Below are 13,303 nucleotides of genomic sequence, written 5' to 3' on the forward strand. Positions count from 1 at the left end.
CACACACACACACACACACACACACACACACACACACACACACACACACACACACACACACACACACACACACACACACACACACAGTAGATACTACATGAATCAGGGCCAGAACCACCCTGCACTACATTATACACAGCTCTCTAATACAGGGCTAATAGGTTTGATAGGCGATTGTTCCACAGTTGATGGAGTGTACACACACAACTATAGCACTGCATGGGAGCCAAGCCTTGCCAAACCCTCCGTCCCTCCTCAGTGTCCACTGTGTGTGTGTGTGTGTGTGTGTGTGTGTGTGTGTGTGTGTGTGTGTGTGTGTGTGTGTGTGTGTGTGTGTGTGTGTGTGTGTGTGTGTGTGTGTGTGTGTGCGTGTGTGTCCACTCCAGCACACATCCTTCACCCAGTCCCACACAATGCGGGTGGTGGTTAAGCTGCCTGCCAGTCAGTCATATTCAATTAAAGAGTTATACTAATTATATATTAACCCATAAAGACCTGAGATACGATTCTACAAATGTCTCCTAAAATCCTAATGTTACAATATCAGTGTTGCTCAAAACCTTTTCATGTCAAGGACCACCCAAAATGATATGTATATTGGCCGCGGATGCCCATCTCAAAAATATTTTGTTCCAGGGACCCCCTGAGAAGCAAAGATTTGAGTTACAAATGTTCGCTTTAAAATATATATATATTCAAAGATTTGCACAAATTGTCACGATTTTTCTAAAAATAGCACATCCACAAGCTCATAGCGCGGCACTCGGTGCCACGCTATGAGCTTGTAGATCTGCTATTTTTGAATAGCCCAGAGAAATCTAAAATGACACAGATACTTTCCCGGTCTTAATGGGTTCATCAAAGTGAGGGTTCCAGGTGGTCCCCAGCTAAATTAGTAAACATCAACATTCGTTTATATACATCAAATATTTGAAAATACCCAATCTACAAGCTCTAAAGAGCTGCTTTTTTTCCAAGACATTTTGAAAACAGAAATTGGGTACAACTGGAATATTTCTGAAACATTATAACAAAACAAATCTTGTATGGGGGCCTTGGACTCAAACTTTTCAGATGGGGGTCCGCGGCCAAATACATGTTAATTTGTGGGTCCGAGACATGAAAAGGTTTTCACAACCACTGTATATTAATGCAATAAAGCCGTCACAATGACGTTATATCATTAGAGTTGCTCTAATAGCAATTTATAGGCTTGTGAGGAAAAACAAATGTTTCAAAGTAGCCTTATTAGATCCAGCATAACTGAATCATCTTGTTGGATGTAAAAAATACAGGCTATACGTCATCTACCAGCCCGAGATAAATGTACCATACTAAATGGGTTATGGATGACATGCCAGGACCACGTTCAATAATTCAATTATCTTTCTTAATTGTTTGTTTAACCCATCGAGACCGGGAACGCATCTCTGTCATTTTAAGATGTCTTTGGCTATTTAAAAAAAAACAGATCTACAAGCTTCACGCGCATCACCATAATAACTGAGTCAAAACAAGTAGTTGATAAAAACAGCACCACAATGGAAACAAGTTCCCAGGACTTTTTTGTGTTATGTGTTATGCTTTTAGCCTAAATTATTTACTGTACCATCGTGCTGTTTACATTTTTTTGACTAATAAAGTAGGCTATTCAATCAATCAATCAATTAATCAATCAAAGACAAACCCAACTGTCCTGCATTATTTAGCAAATCCTAAACTGGCCTCATTCCTGTCACAAACAAACATGAGGAGGTTTCAAAAAGAAGCACTTCTAAATCAGTGGTTCTCAGAGTGGGGTCCGGGGACCCCAAGGGGTCCTTGACGGGGTTCCAGGGGGGTACCCAGCTAAATGTGTTATATACTGTAGCATCAAAACCAGTTTAACCCGGTCCCTAGGTATATATATATATCTACAACCCTATACATACAACGCCTATTCACAATGTCGCAATGCTACGCCGTGTGAGCTTGTATCTCTGTTATTTTCAAACCGTCTTGACCAAAACAAAAAAGTACAAAATGTTGAATATCTTTGAAACAAAATAGTTTTCAGATGGGGGTCCGCAGCCAAGTGGTACTTTTGTACTTTTACTCAAGTACAGTTTGAATGCCAGACGTTCACTTGTAACAGAGAAGCCTATTTCTACTTTGCAGTATTGATACTTTTACTTAAGTAAAAAATGTAGTACTTTTCCCATCACTGCATTTGGTCTCGTTCTGCCAGAGTTGAGGGAGGTCCTTGAAATGTTAAAGTTTGAGAACCAGTATGTTCTACATCATTGGTTCACAAAGTGGGGTCCGGGGACCCCCAGGGGTCCTGGGGGGGTACCAGGGGGTCCCCAGCTAAATGTGTTAATAAAGCGTCACAATCATTTTAACCCCTTTATCCATATTTTATACTTTGGCTATTCAAAAATAGCAGATCTACAAGTTCATATCAAGCGCTATGAGCTTGTAGATCAGCATTTTTTGAAAAATCGTGAAAACATTTGGGACTCAAATATTTGCTTCTGGGGGGGTCCCACAAAATATTTTCAGATGGGGGTCCGCGGCCAAATCATTTTGGGGGTCCTTGACATGAAAAAGCTTGCGAACCACTGTTCTAAATAACACTTGTTTGTGCAGAATTACGCACGGAGCGCATTGTGCGCGTCAGTGTGTCTGCAGAGGAACATTGATGATGCCTATTAGCCCTGATATATTGTCACATATTGGATCCAATGGCTACGCCATGATCCAGCGTGATCCACACATCATTGGTTCTCAAAGTGGGGTCCGGGGACCCCCCCAGGGGTCCATGGGACGATACCAGCAAAAATGTGTTAATATAGCACAATCATTTGAGCCACTTTTTAACCATGTTTTATACTTTGGGCTATTCAAAAATAGCAGATCTACAAGCTCAGCGCTACGAGCTTGTAGATCTGCTATTCTGGAAAAATCGTGAACATTTTGAATACATATTTTTTTAAACGAACATTTGTAACTCAAATCTTTGCTTCTGGGGGTCCCTGGAACACAATATTTTGAGATGGCGGTCCGCGGCCAAATACATAGTTTGGAGGTCCTTGACATGAAAAAGTTTAAGAACCACTGATCCACCACAAGTCGCCAAAAACTAGGACGATCCATATAGTGATCCACGCGTGCCAAATAAAAAAGCACAATCTCTCGGGTTTAAATACATGCACGCTCTCAAACAGACCCATATAAACCCCTCGTGTAAGCGATCATGTTAAGCTGTCACAAGTGATCATCTTAAATATCTCTTATTTCTTACCTATTAAAGGTTTAGGTGACGTGTTGCCCATTATTACATCCAGCGATTCCTCCTCCTCTCACCGGTTGACGAGTTAATAATCCCGTGTGTGTTGATAATAATAATATGGCTCTTCTGTCCTTCCATTGATCCCCCCCGCCCCCCCTGAATTCCTTCAGTTCTGCTTGATGAGCGAGTGGATCTATTATGTTATTCTTGCCCTTTTCGAGCCCGGGTATTATTGAAGCCACTGATCGCGGTTGTGTGTGTGTTTTAGTTAATTGGTAGAGCTCCTCGCATGAAGCGATCAGCCACACACTGCTGTCTGTCCCTGTTATCTCTGCAGCAGCTCTGTACTGCATGCAGGCTGCCTGTCTGGTGCACAGCAGAGCTACAGTAGAGAGTAGAGAGTAGAGAGACCCCCCCCCCACTCCCCTCCTTCCCAGTGGTGGAAAAAAAGTACTCAAATGTTCAGTAAAAGTATCAATACTGCAATGTGGGAAATACCCTGTTCCAAATAAAAGTCAGGAATTCAAAATGTACTTGAGTAAAAGTACAAAAGTATTGGTGTCAAAATGTACTTTGATTATGTACTCGTTATGCAGAATTTTTCAAATGTATAAACATCTTTTGACAATAGCAGATCTACAAGCAGATCTACAATGTATGTTTTGTAATAATAATCAAAATCTATAAAGTAACTTGTAATTCAAGTTTTCAAATAATAGTAGTGAAGTAAAAATATAATATTTGCCTCTGAGATGTAGTGTAGTAGAAGTAAAAGTACTGACATTTGGAAATACTGCAGTAAAGTAAAAGTACCTCAAAATTGTACTAAAAAAGTACAGTACTTCAGTAAATGTACTTAGTTACTTTACAGCTGCTCCGTCCCTTCTCTAGTATGGTCTCTCCTCTCTCTGCACGACTTGGCTTTAAAGACACAGACAGTAAATAAAGCCTCATGTGTATATGTACTGTATTATAGTGCATGGTTTTCAAACATTTTCATGTCAAGGACCCCCTTCAAATTAATATGTGTGTATTTGACCATGGACCCCCCCCCCCCCCCCCCGGGGGGGGGGGGGGGGTCAGTGGTCAGTGGTCAGGGGTCAGGGGTCAGGGGTCAGTGGTTCTCAGAGTGGGGTCCGGGGACCCCAAGGGGTCCTTGACGGGGTTCCAGGGGGGTACCCAGCTAAATGTGTTATATACTGTAGCATCAAAACCAGTTTAACCCGGTCCCTAGGTATATATATATATCTACAACCCTATACATACAACGCCTATTCACAATGTCGCAATGCTACGCCGTGTGAGCTTGTATCTCTGTTATTTTCAAACCGTCTTGACCAAAACAAAAAAGTACAAAATGTTGAATATCTTTGAAACAAAATAGTTTTCAGATGGGGGTCCGCAGCCAAGCGGTACTTTTGTACTTTTACTCAAGTACAGTTTGAATGCCAGACGTTCACTTGTAACAGAGAAGCCTATTTCTACTTTGCAGTATTGATACTTTTACTTAAGTAAAAAATGTAGTACTTTTCCCATCACTGCATTTGGTCTCGTTCTGCCAGAGTTGAGGGAGGTCCTTGAAATGTTAAAGTTTGAGAACCAGTATGTTCTACATCATTGGTTCACAAAGTGGGGTCCGGGGACCCCCAGGGGTCCTGGGGGGGTACCAGGGGGTCCCCAGCTAAATGTGTTAATAAAGCGTCACAATCATTTTAACCCCTTTATCCATATTTTATACTTTGGCTATTCAAAAATAGCAGATCTACAAGTTCATATCAAGCGCTATGAGCTTGTAGATCAGCATTTTTTGAAAAATCGTGAAAACATTTGGGACTCAAATATTTGCTTCTGGGGGGGTCCCACAAAATATTTTCAGATGGGGGTCCGCGGCCAAATCATTTTGGGGGTCCTTGACATGAAAAAGCTTGCGAACCACTGTTCTAAATAACACTTGTTTGTGCAGAATTACGCACGGAGCGCATTGTGCGCGTCAGTGTGTCTGCAGAGGAACATTGATGATGCCTATTAGCCCTGATATATTGTCACATATTGGATCCAATGGCTACGCCATGATCCAGCGTGATCCACACATCATTGGTTCTCAAAGTGGGGTCCGGGGACCCCCCCAGGGGTCCATGGGACGATACCAGCAAAAATGTGTTAATATAGCACAATCATTTGAGCCACTTTTTAACCATGTTTTATACTTTGGGCTATTCAAAAATAGCAGATCTACAAGCTCAGCGCTACGAGCTTGTAGATCTGCTATTCTGGAAAAATCGTGAACATTTTGAATACATATTTTTTTAAACGAACATTTGTAACTCAAATCTTTGCTTCTGGGGGTCCCTGGAACACAATATTTTGAGATGGCGGTCCGCGGCCAAATACATAGTTTGGAGGTCCTTGACATGAAAAAGTTTAAGAACCACTGATCCACCACAAGTCGCCAAAAACTAGGACGATCCATATAGTGATCCACGCGTGCCAAATAAAAAAGCACAATCTCTCGGGTTTAAATACATGCACGCTCTCAAACAGACCCATATAAACCCCTCGTGTAAGCGATCATGTTAAGCTGTCACAAGTGATCATCTTAAATATCTCTTATTTCTTACCTATTAAAGGTTTAGGTGACGTGTTGCCCATTATTACATCCAGCGATTCCTCCTCCTCTCACCGGTTGACGAGTTAATAATCCCGTGTGTGTTGATAATAATAATATGGCTCTTCTGTCCTTCCATTGATCCCCCCCGCCCCCCCTGAATTCCTTCAGTTCTGCTTGATGAGCGAGTGGATCTATTATGTTATTCTTGCCCTTTTCGAGCCCGGGTATTATTGAAGCCACTGATCGCGGTTGTGTGTGTGTTTTAGTTAATTGGTAGAGCTCCTCGCATGAAGCGATCAGCCACACACTGCTGTCTGTCCCTGTTATCTCTGCAGCAGCTCTGTACTGCATGCAGGCTGCCTGTCTGGTGCACAGCAGAGCTACAGTAGAGAGTAGAGAGTAGAGAGACCCCCCCCCCCACTCCCCTCCTTCCCAGTGGTGGAAAAAAAGTACTCAAATGTTCAGTAAAAGTATCAATACTGCAATGTGGGAAATACCCTGTTCCAAATAAAAGTCAGGAATTCAAAATGTACTTGAGTAAAAGTACAAAAGTATTGGTGTCAAAATGTACTTTGATTATGTACTCGTTATGCAGAATTTTTCAAATGTATAAACATCTTTTGACAATAGCAGATCTACAAGCAGATCTACAATGTATGTTTTGTAATAATAATCAAAATCTATAAAGTAACTTGTAATTCAAGTTTTCAAATAATAGTAGTGAAGTAAAAATATAATATTTGCCTCTGAGATGTAGTGTAGTAGAAGTAAAAGTACTGACATTTGGAAATACTGCAGTAAAGTAAAAGTACCTCAAAATTGTACTAAAAAAGTACAGTACTTCAGTAAATGTACTTAGTTACTTTACAGCTGCTCCGTCCCTTCTCTAGTATGGTCTCTCCTCTCTCTGCACGACTTGGCTTTAAAGACACAGACAGTAAATAAAGCCTCATGTGTATATGTACTGTATTATAGTGCATGGTTTTCAAACATTTTCATGTCAAGGACCCCCTTCAAATTAATATGTGTGTATTTGACCATGGACCCCCCCCCCCCCCCCCCCGGGGGGGGGGGGGGGGTCAGTGGTCAGTGGTCAGGGGTCAGGGGTCAGGGGTCAGTGGTTCTCAGAGTGGGGTCCGGGGACCCCAAGGGGTCCTTGACGGGGTTCCAGGGGGGTACCCAGCTAAATGTGTTATATACTGTAGCATCAAAACCAGTTTAACCCGGTCCCTAGGTATATATATATATCTACAACCCTATACATACAACGCCTATTCACAATGTCGCAATGCTACGCCGTGTGAGCTTGTATCTCTGTTATTTTCAAACCGTCTTGACCAAAACAAAAAAGTACAAAATGTTGAATATCTTTGAAACAAAATAGTTTTCAGATGGGGGTCCGCAGCCAAGCGGTACTTTTGTACTTTTACTCAAGTACAGTTTGAATGCCAGACGTTCACTTGTAACAGAGAAGCCTATTTCTACTTTGCAGTATTGATACTTTTACTTAAGTAAAAAATGTAGTACTTTTCCCATCACTGCATTTGGTCTCGTTCTGCCAGAGTTGAGGGAGGTCCTTGAAATGTTAAAGTTTGAGAACCAGTATGTTCTACATCATTGGTTCACAAAGTGGGGTCCGGGGACCCCCAGGGGTCCTGGGGGGGTACCAGGGGGTCCCCAGCTAAATGTGTTAATAAAGCGTCACAATCATTTTAACCCCTTTATCCATATTTTATACTTTGGCTATTCAAAAATAGCAGATCTACAAGTTCATATCAAGCGCTATGAGCTTGTAGATCAGCATTTTTTGAAAAATCGTGAAAACATTTGGGACTCAAATATTTGCTTCTGGGGGGGTCCCACAAAATATTTTCAGATGGGGGTCCGCGGCCAAATCATTTTGGGGGTCCTTGACATGAAAAAGCTTGCGAACCACTGTTCTAAATAACACTTGTTTGTGCAGAATTACGCACGGAGCGCATTGTGCGCGTCAGTGTGTCTGCAGAGGAACATTGATGATGCCTATTAGCCCTGATATATTGTCACATATTGGATCCAATGGCTACGCCATGATCCAGCGTGATCCACACATCATTGGTTCTCAAAGTGGGGTCCGGGGACCCCCCCAGGGGTCCATGGGACGATACCAGCAAAAATGTGTTAATATAGCACAATCATTTGAGCCACTTTTTAACCATGTTTTATACTTTGGGCTATTCAAAAATAGCAGATCTACAAGCTCAGCGCTACGAGCTTGTAGATCTGCTATTCTGGAAAAATCGTGAACATTTTGAATACATATTTTTTTAAACGAACATTTGTAACTCAAATCTTTGCTTCTGGGGGTCCCTGGAACACAATATTTTGAGATGGCGGTCCGCGGCCAAATACATAGTTTGGAGGTCCTTGACATGAAAAAGTTTAAGAACCACTGATCCACCACAAGTCGCCAAAAACTAGGACGATCCATATAGTGATCCACGCGTGCCAAATAAAAAAGCACAATCTCTCGGGTTTAAATACATGCACGCTCTCAAACAGACCCATATAAACCCCTCGTGTAAGCGATCATGTTAAGCTGTCACAAGTGATCATCTTAAATATCTCTTATTTCTTACCTATTAAAGGTTTAGGTGACGTGTTGCCCATTATTACATCCAGCGATTCCTCCTCCTCTCACCGGTTGACGAGTTAATAATCCCGTGTGTGTTGATAATAATAATATGGCTCTTCTGTCCTTCCATTGATCCCCCCCGCCCCCCCTGAATTCCTTCAGTTCTGCTTGATGAGCGAGTGGATCTATTATGTTATTCTTGCCCTTTTCGAGCCCGGGTATTATTGAAGCCACTGATCGCGGTTGTGTGTGTGTTTTAGTTAATTGGTAGAGCTCCTCGCATGAAGCGATCAGCCACACACTGCTGTCTGTCCCTGTTATCTCTGCAGCAGCTCTGTACTGCATGCAGGCTGCCTGTCTGGTGCACAGCAGAGCTACAGTAGAGAGTAGAGAGTAGAGAGACCCCCCCCCCCACTCCCCTCCTTCCCAGTGGTGGAAAAAAAGTACTCAAATGTTCAGTAAAAGTATCAATACTGCAATGTGGGAAATACCCTGTTCCAAATAAAAGTCAGGAATTCAAAATGTACTTGAGTAAAAGTACAAAAGTATTGGTGTCAAAATGTACTTTGATTATGTACTCGTTATGCAGAATTTTTCAAATGTATAAACATCTTTTGACAATAGCAGATCTACAAGCAGATCTACAATGTATGTTTTGTAATAATAATCAAAATCTATAAAGTAACTTGTAATTCAAGTTTTCAAATAATAGTAGTGAAGTAAAAATATAATATTTGCCTCTGAGATGTAGTGTAGTAGAAGTAAAAGTACTGACATTTGGAAATACTGCAGTAAAGTAAAAGTACCTCAAAATTGTACTAAAAAAGTACAGTACTTCAGTAAATGTACTTAGTTACTTTACAGCTGCTCCGTCCCTTCTCTAGTATGGTCTCTCCTCTCTCTGCACGACTTGGCTTTAAAGACACAGACAGTAAATAAAGCCTCATGTGTATATGTACTGTATTATAGTGCATGGTTTTCAAACATTTTCATGTCAAGGACCCCCTTCAAATTAATATGTGTGTATTTGACCATGGACCCCCCCCCCCCCCCCCCCCCCCCCCCATTTGAAAATATTTCAAGTGGGGGATCCTCCATACAAGATTTGTGTTGTTAAAATGTTTCCAAAATATGTCAATTTCTTTTGTCAAGATATTTTCTTTTAAACAGCAGATCTACACGCTCACGAAGCGTCTCGTGTGAACTTGTAGATCGGCTATTTTCATATGATCCGGTTAAAGGGGTCAAACTGCTGTAAAATATTATGAATTAATTTTGACCTCACTTTTGAGGACCAATGCCGTATAGTGCGCATGGTGTTGTTTGCAACGACAAAAAAATAGAACAAATCTACAAATTAACAACAACTCGCCGACAGTTCTCTTTGGCCTATCCAGCTTGGGGACACCATTCACAGTAATAGGCCGACAGAAAAGATCAGGGCGGCGTCCATTGAGTTCAATGGAGAAGTGGCGCCATGTTATATTCGGTTCCTCAAGCTATGTACGTCTATCAGCCTTGCAATGTTGACTGATTGATTGGCAATTTGGCATGTAGGATGTTACATTTATGCATTCCTGAGTCGCCCTGCTGGGGCTATAGACCAGTCTTCAAGCCCGATCTGACCAGTTTGACCAGTTTGACCATTCTAATCCAGTCTCCGCATAATCAAGGGCCTGGCCAAATGCATGAGTGTACACTAAACTGTATCTTTACAAACACACGTTCTTAGTAGGATCGACAGAATTATTGTTAACTTTTTTTCGATCAATCGAATAACCGAGAAGCGCGTTTTTTTAAATGTTTTAACTGATTGATTAACCACTTAAGCCCTATTTATTTTATACGTCCTTGCACAACGGTGTCTAAAATGCTAAAATATTACTCTCTATGAGCTTGGATCAGCTTTTTTTTTTAATTACTATTTTGGAAAGTTTTTCAATGTTTTGAAAATGTTGGGTAGGTCAATAATGACATATGTCAATAATGACATACCCAAAATGGGGATTGATTGATTATTAATCGATTATTTTATGCAGATGCTGCGAGCTTGTGCTGTACATCTGCTATTTTTGAACATTTTTGAAAAATATCGAAAATGTTTGGAAACTTTTGAATAATTAACTATAATTAAATTAACTAGTTTTCTTTAACATAAATCTTTTCTTCTGGGGGTACCTGGCACAAAACATTTTCAGATGGGGGTCCGCGGCCAAATACATATCAATTTGGGGGTCCTTGACATGAAAAGGTTTGAGAACCACTGTCATAGAGCTCCAACCAGCAGAATGTAAACATGGGCAATACTTTTGAAAAGTGTCCCAGCCCCATATCGTTGCTGTCGGGCGGAAACCTCATATGTCCAAACCTCTTGTAGATCTTCTATTTTCACTACTTTTGTGCAACACGTGTACTGTATGATGAAGTAGGGCAGTGGTTCTCAAACGTTTTCATGCCAAGGACCCCCAAAATGATGGGTTTTTTTTTTGGCTAGCGGACCCACTGTCTCAAAAAAAACATTTTTGTGCCAGGGATTTTTCAAAAATAGCAGATCTACAAGCTCATAGCGCGGCACTCGGTGCCGCGCTATGAGCTTGTAGATCTGCTATTTTTGAATAGCCAAAGTACAAAATATGGTGAAAGTGGTTAAAATGATTGTGACGCTATATTAACTAGTTTAGCTGGGGACCCCCTGGTACCCCCCCCCCCCCCCAAGGACCCCTGGGGGTCTTTGGGAACCAATGAAGTAGGGCATTAATTTATGAAAAGACACAAAAAAATACACAAAAAGTTGAAATATGGAGATACGAGGTTGCAGCCAGACAGCAACGATATGAGGAAATCCCCCTTTTCCCAGCCCCCCCCACCCCCGACCCCCCTCCTCCCACACACCCTTGACCACTGTGAGCTCCTCTCACAAGCTGTTTCCTGCCTTCTGAACCAAAACACAGCAGCCAGCTCTCTCAGGAGCCTCGGCCCTAGCCCTGCGGGGCTTGTTTGCAAGGGGACCGTGTCCATGATGTGCTCTGCCTGCCTGGGAGAGAGACCAAGCAGGGAAGGGGAAGACCAGGGCAGGGGTCTCTCTGGCTAAACTTAACTAAAGAGGCCTGTCCGGGGCGCTACAGAAGCCCCCGCGGGTGGGTGAGAGACATAACTGTATACCAGGGGTCCTCTAACTTTTCAGAGACCCTCAAGATAAATGTGGTGTCTCCCTTGGACCCAAACTTAAAAATACAGTATGAATTATTAACCACTTATGCCCTATTTAACACCGAAAATAATCGATCTAAGCTCACACGCGTTACGCGTGGCATCTATTTATTGAAAAAAAGAATTACATTTTTATTTATGGATTTTTGTCTTTGGGTCCTCGACCCAAAGATGGGTCCCAACCCATTGTTTGGGAACCACGTCCACTGCTGTAAAGATGGTCGACTGCTTTAGAGAGAAGCTTGCAGATAAGAAAAGCAATCGGCATGACAACCAGCCCATTGTGGTGGGTGTGGCCGTGTGCAAAAGGAAATGCTAAGTATGTACAACAATGACGCTAGAGGAGGGCAAAAATATTAGAATCAACAAAAAGCGCATGATGGGGCTGATCGGCTGACGCCAGGTTCTCCCTATCCTCAGTGGTTCAAGGACCCCCAGTTTCTTTGGAATGCATTAGGGCACGGACCCCCCATAACTCTGAGAGAGCAAATGTTGGTTCCGTTTCTACACTCTCCGAGTTACACAGACCTGTTATGGACCATTTCGTCTCTGTCGGGGGGCTCATTATGTCCAAATCTGTTACTTTTCAGGATTCCAATTCAAAAGTAGCGAAAGCTTTTGATGCTTTTGTGTGACGCACGCTGTAGTATGATCAAGTAGGGCATTAATTTACCAAAAAAAACAGAAAAAGTGTTTCCTAAGTATCAATAATTTTGCTGGGGATCACCTGGAACACCCTCAAGGATTAGGGTTAGCTTTGAGAACCACCTGCCGCAGCTATGTGTCACTACTTTCGCACCTTATGTTTAACCTCATGTACATACTGTATCTGCTGGTCTTGTGTATTTAAAATTATACAGTATGTAGATATCTTGATTTTGTTCCCTATTTGACATGCTTCTTTCATGTTAGATTTTTCTCCCTACTCTCCCTATCCCGTCCTCTTTCTTCTCCATTTCTGAAAAACAACAAAATGATGGACCTTGCGCAAAAACAAATTCCCCCCACTTCTTTACACCTGTAAACATGTGATGTGAAAATAAAGTTGATTCTTGATTCACCGCTCTATCCTCAGTGAATCAAGAGTGAAGAGAAAAGAAGAGGAGAAAATAAGTAAGTACCAGAGTTCTTCTGGCCATGTCTGAATGCCGATAAGGCAATAATATGTGATCTCATATATGCTCTCTCTGAGGTCAAATAAGTCTTGTGGGAGAATATTGTTGTGGGGGCGAGGAGGCCCCCCCCTTTCTGGCTAATTATAGCCCCGAGACAAAAGCGTTTTGTTTTGTCCCTCCTCGACGTTGTTTGTTTTCGCAGGATATGGTGGGTCACTTATATGAGCCTTGTGAGAATAGTCTTTGGGGGCAAAGCGAGGCAGACGTGAAATTCCTCCACGCCCGCCCTTCATCGCCTCGGAAAGAAAGAAAGAACGAACGAAATAACTGCCACAAATGAGGTGGGGATTAACGCAGGAAGCGAGTATGAGCAATCAAGGCCTCAGAGTAAACACACATGCAGAGCCAAGGCAACAAGTGCAACCTAGGGCTGGGTGATGGGACTTCAAATCAGTATCATGATCGCTTCAAACCTTTGCCGTGAT

At 42.1% G+C, this 13,303-nt stretch overlaps 2 protein-coding genes across 3 annotated transcripts in view; both read right to left on the reverse strand.

Moving 5' to 3' along the window:
• Positions 1-3,420, reverse strand: part of neurl1b (neuralized E3 ubiquitin protein ligase 1B) — a 33,722-nt gene extending 30,302 nt beyond the window's left edge. The window contains 1 exon segment of the mRNA XM_080416379.1: positions 3,284-3,420. Coding sequence (XP_080272505.1) covers positions 3,284-3,314 — 31 coding nt within the window. The 5' untranslated portion in view covers positions 3,315-3,420.
• The window catches only part of flt4 (fms related receptor tyrosine kinase 4), a 281,476-nt gene that overhangs the window by 3,651 nt on the left and 264,522 nt on the right, over positions 1-13,303 (reverse strand). The gene's annotated exons all lie outside the window — the stretch shown is intronic.

The sequence above is a fragment of the Gymnoscopelus braueri genome, assembly GCF_963280865.1.
Source record: "Gymnoscopelus braueri genome assembly, chromosome: 20".
NCBI classification, from domain to species: domain Eukaryota; kingdom Metazoa; phylum Chordata; class Actinopteri; order Myctophiformes; family Myctophidae; genus Gymnoscopelus; species Gymnoscopelus braueri.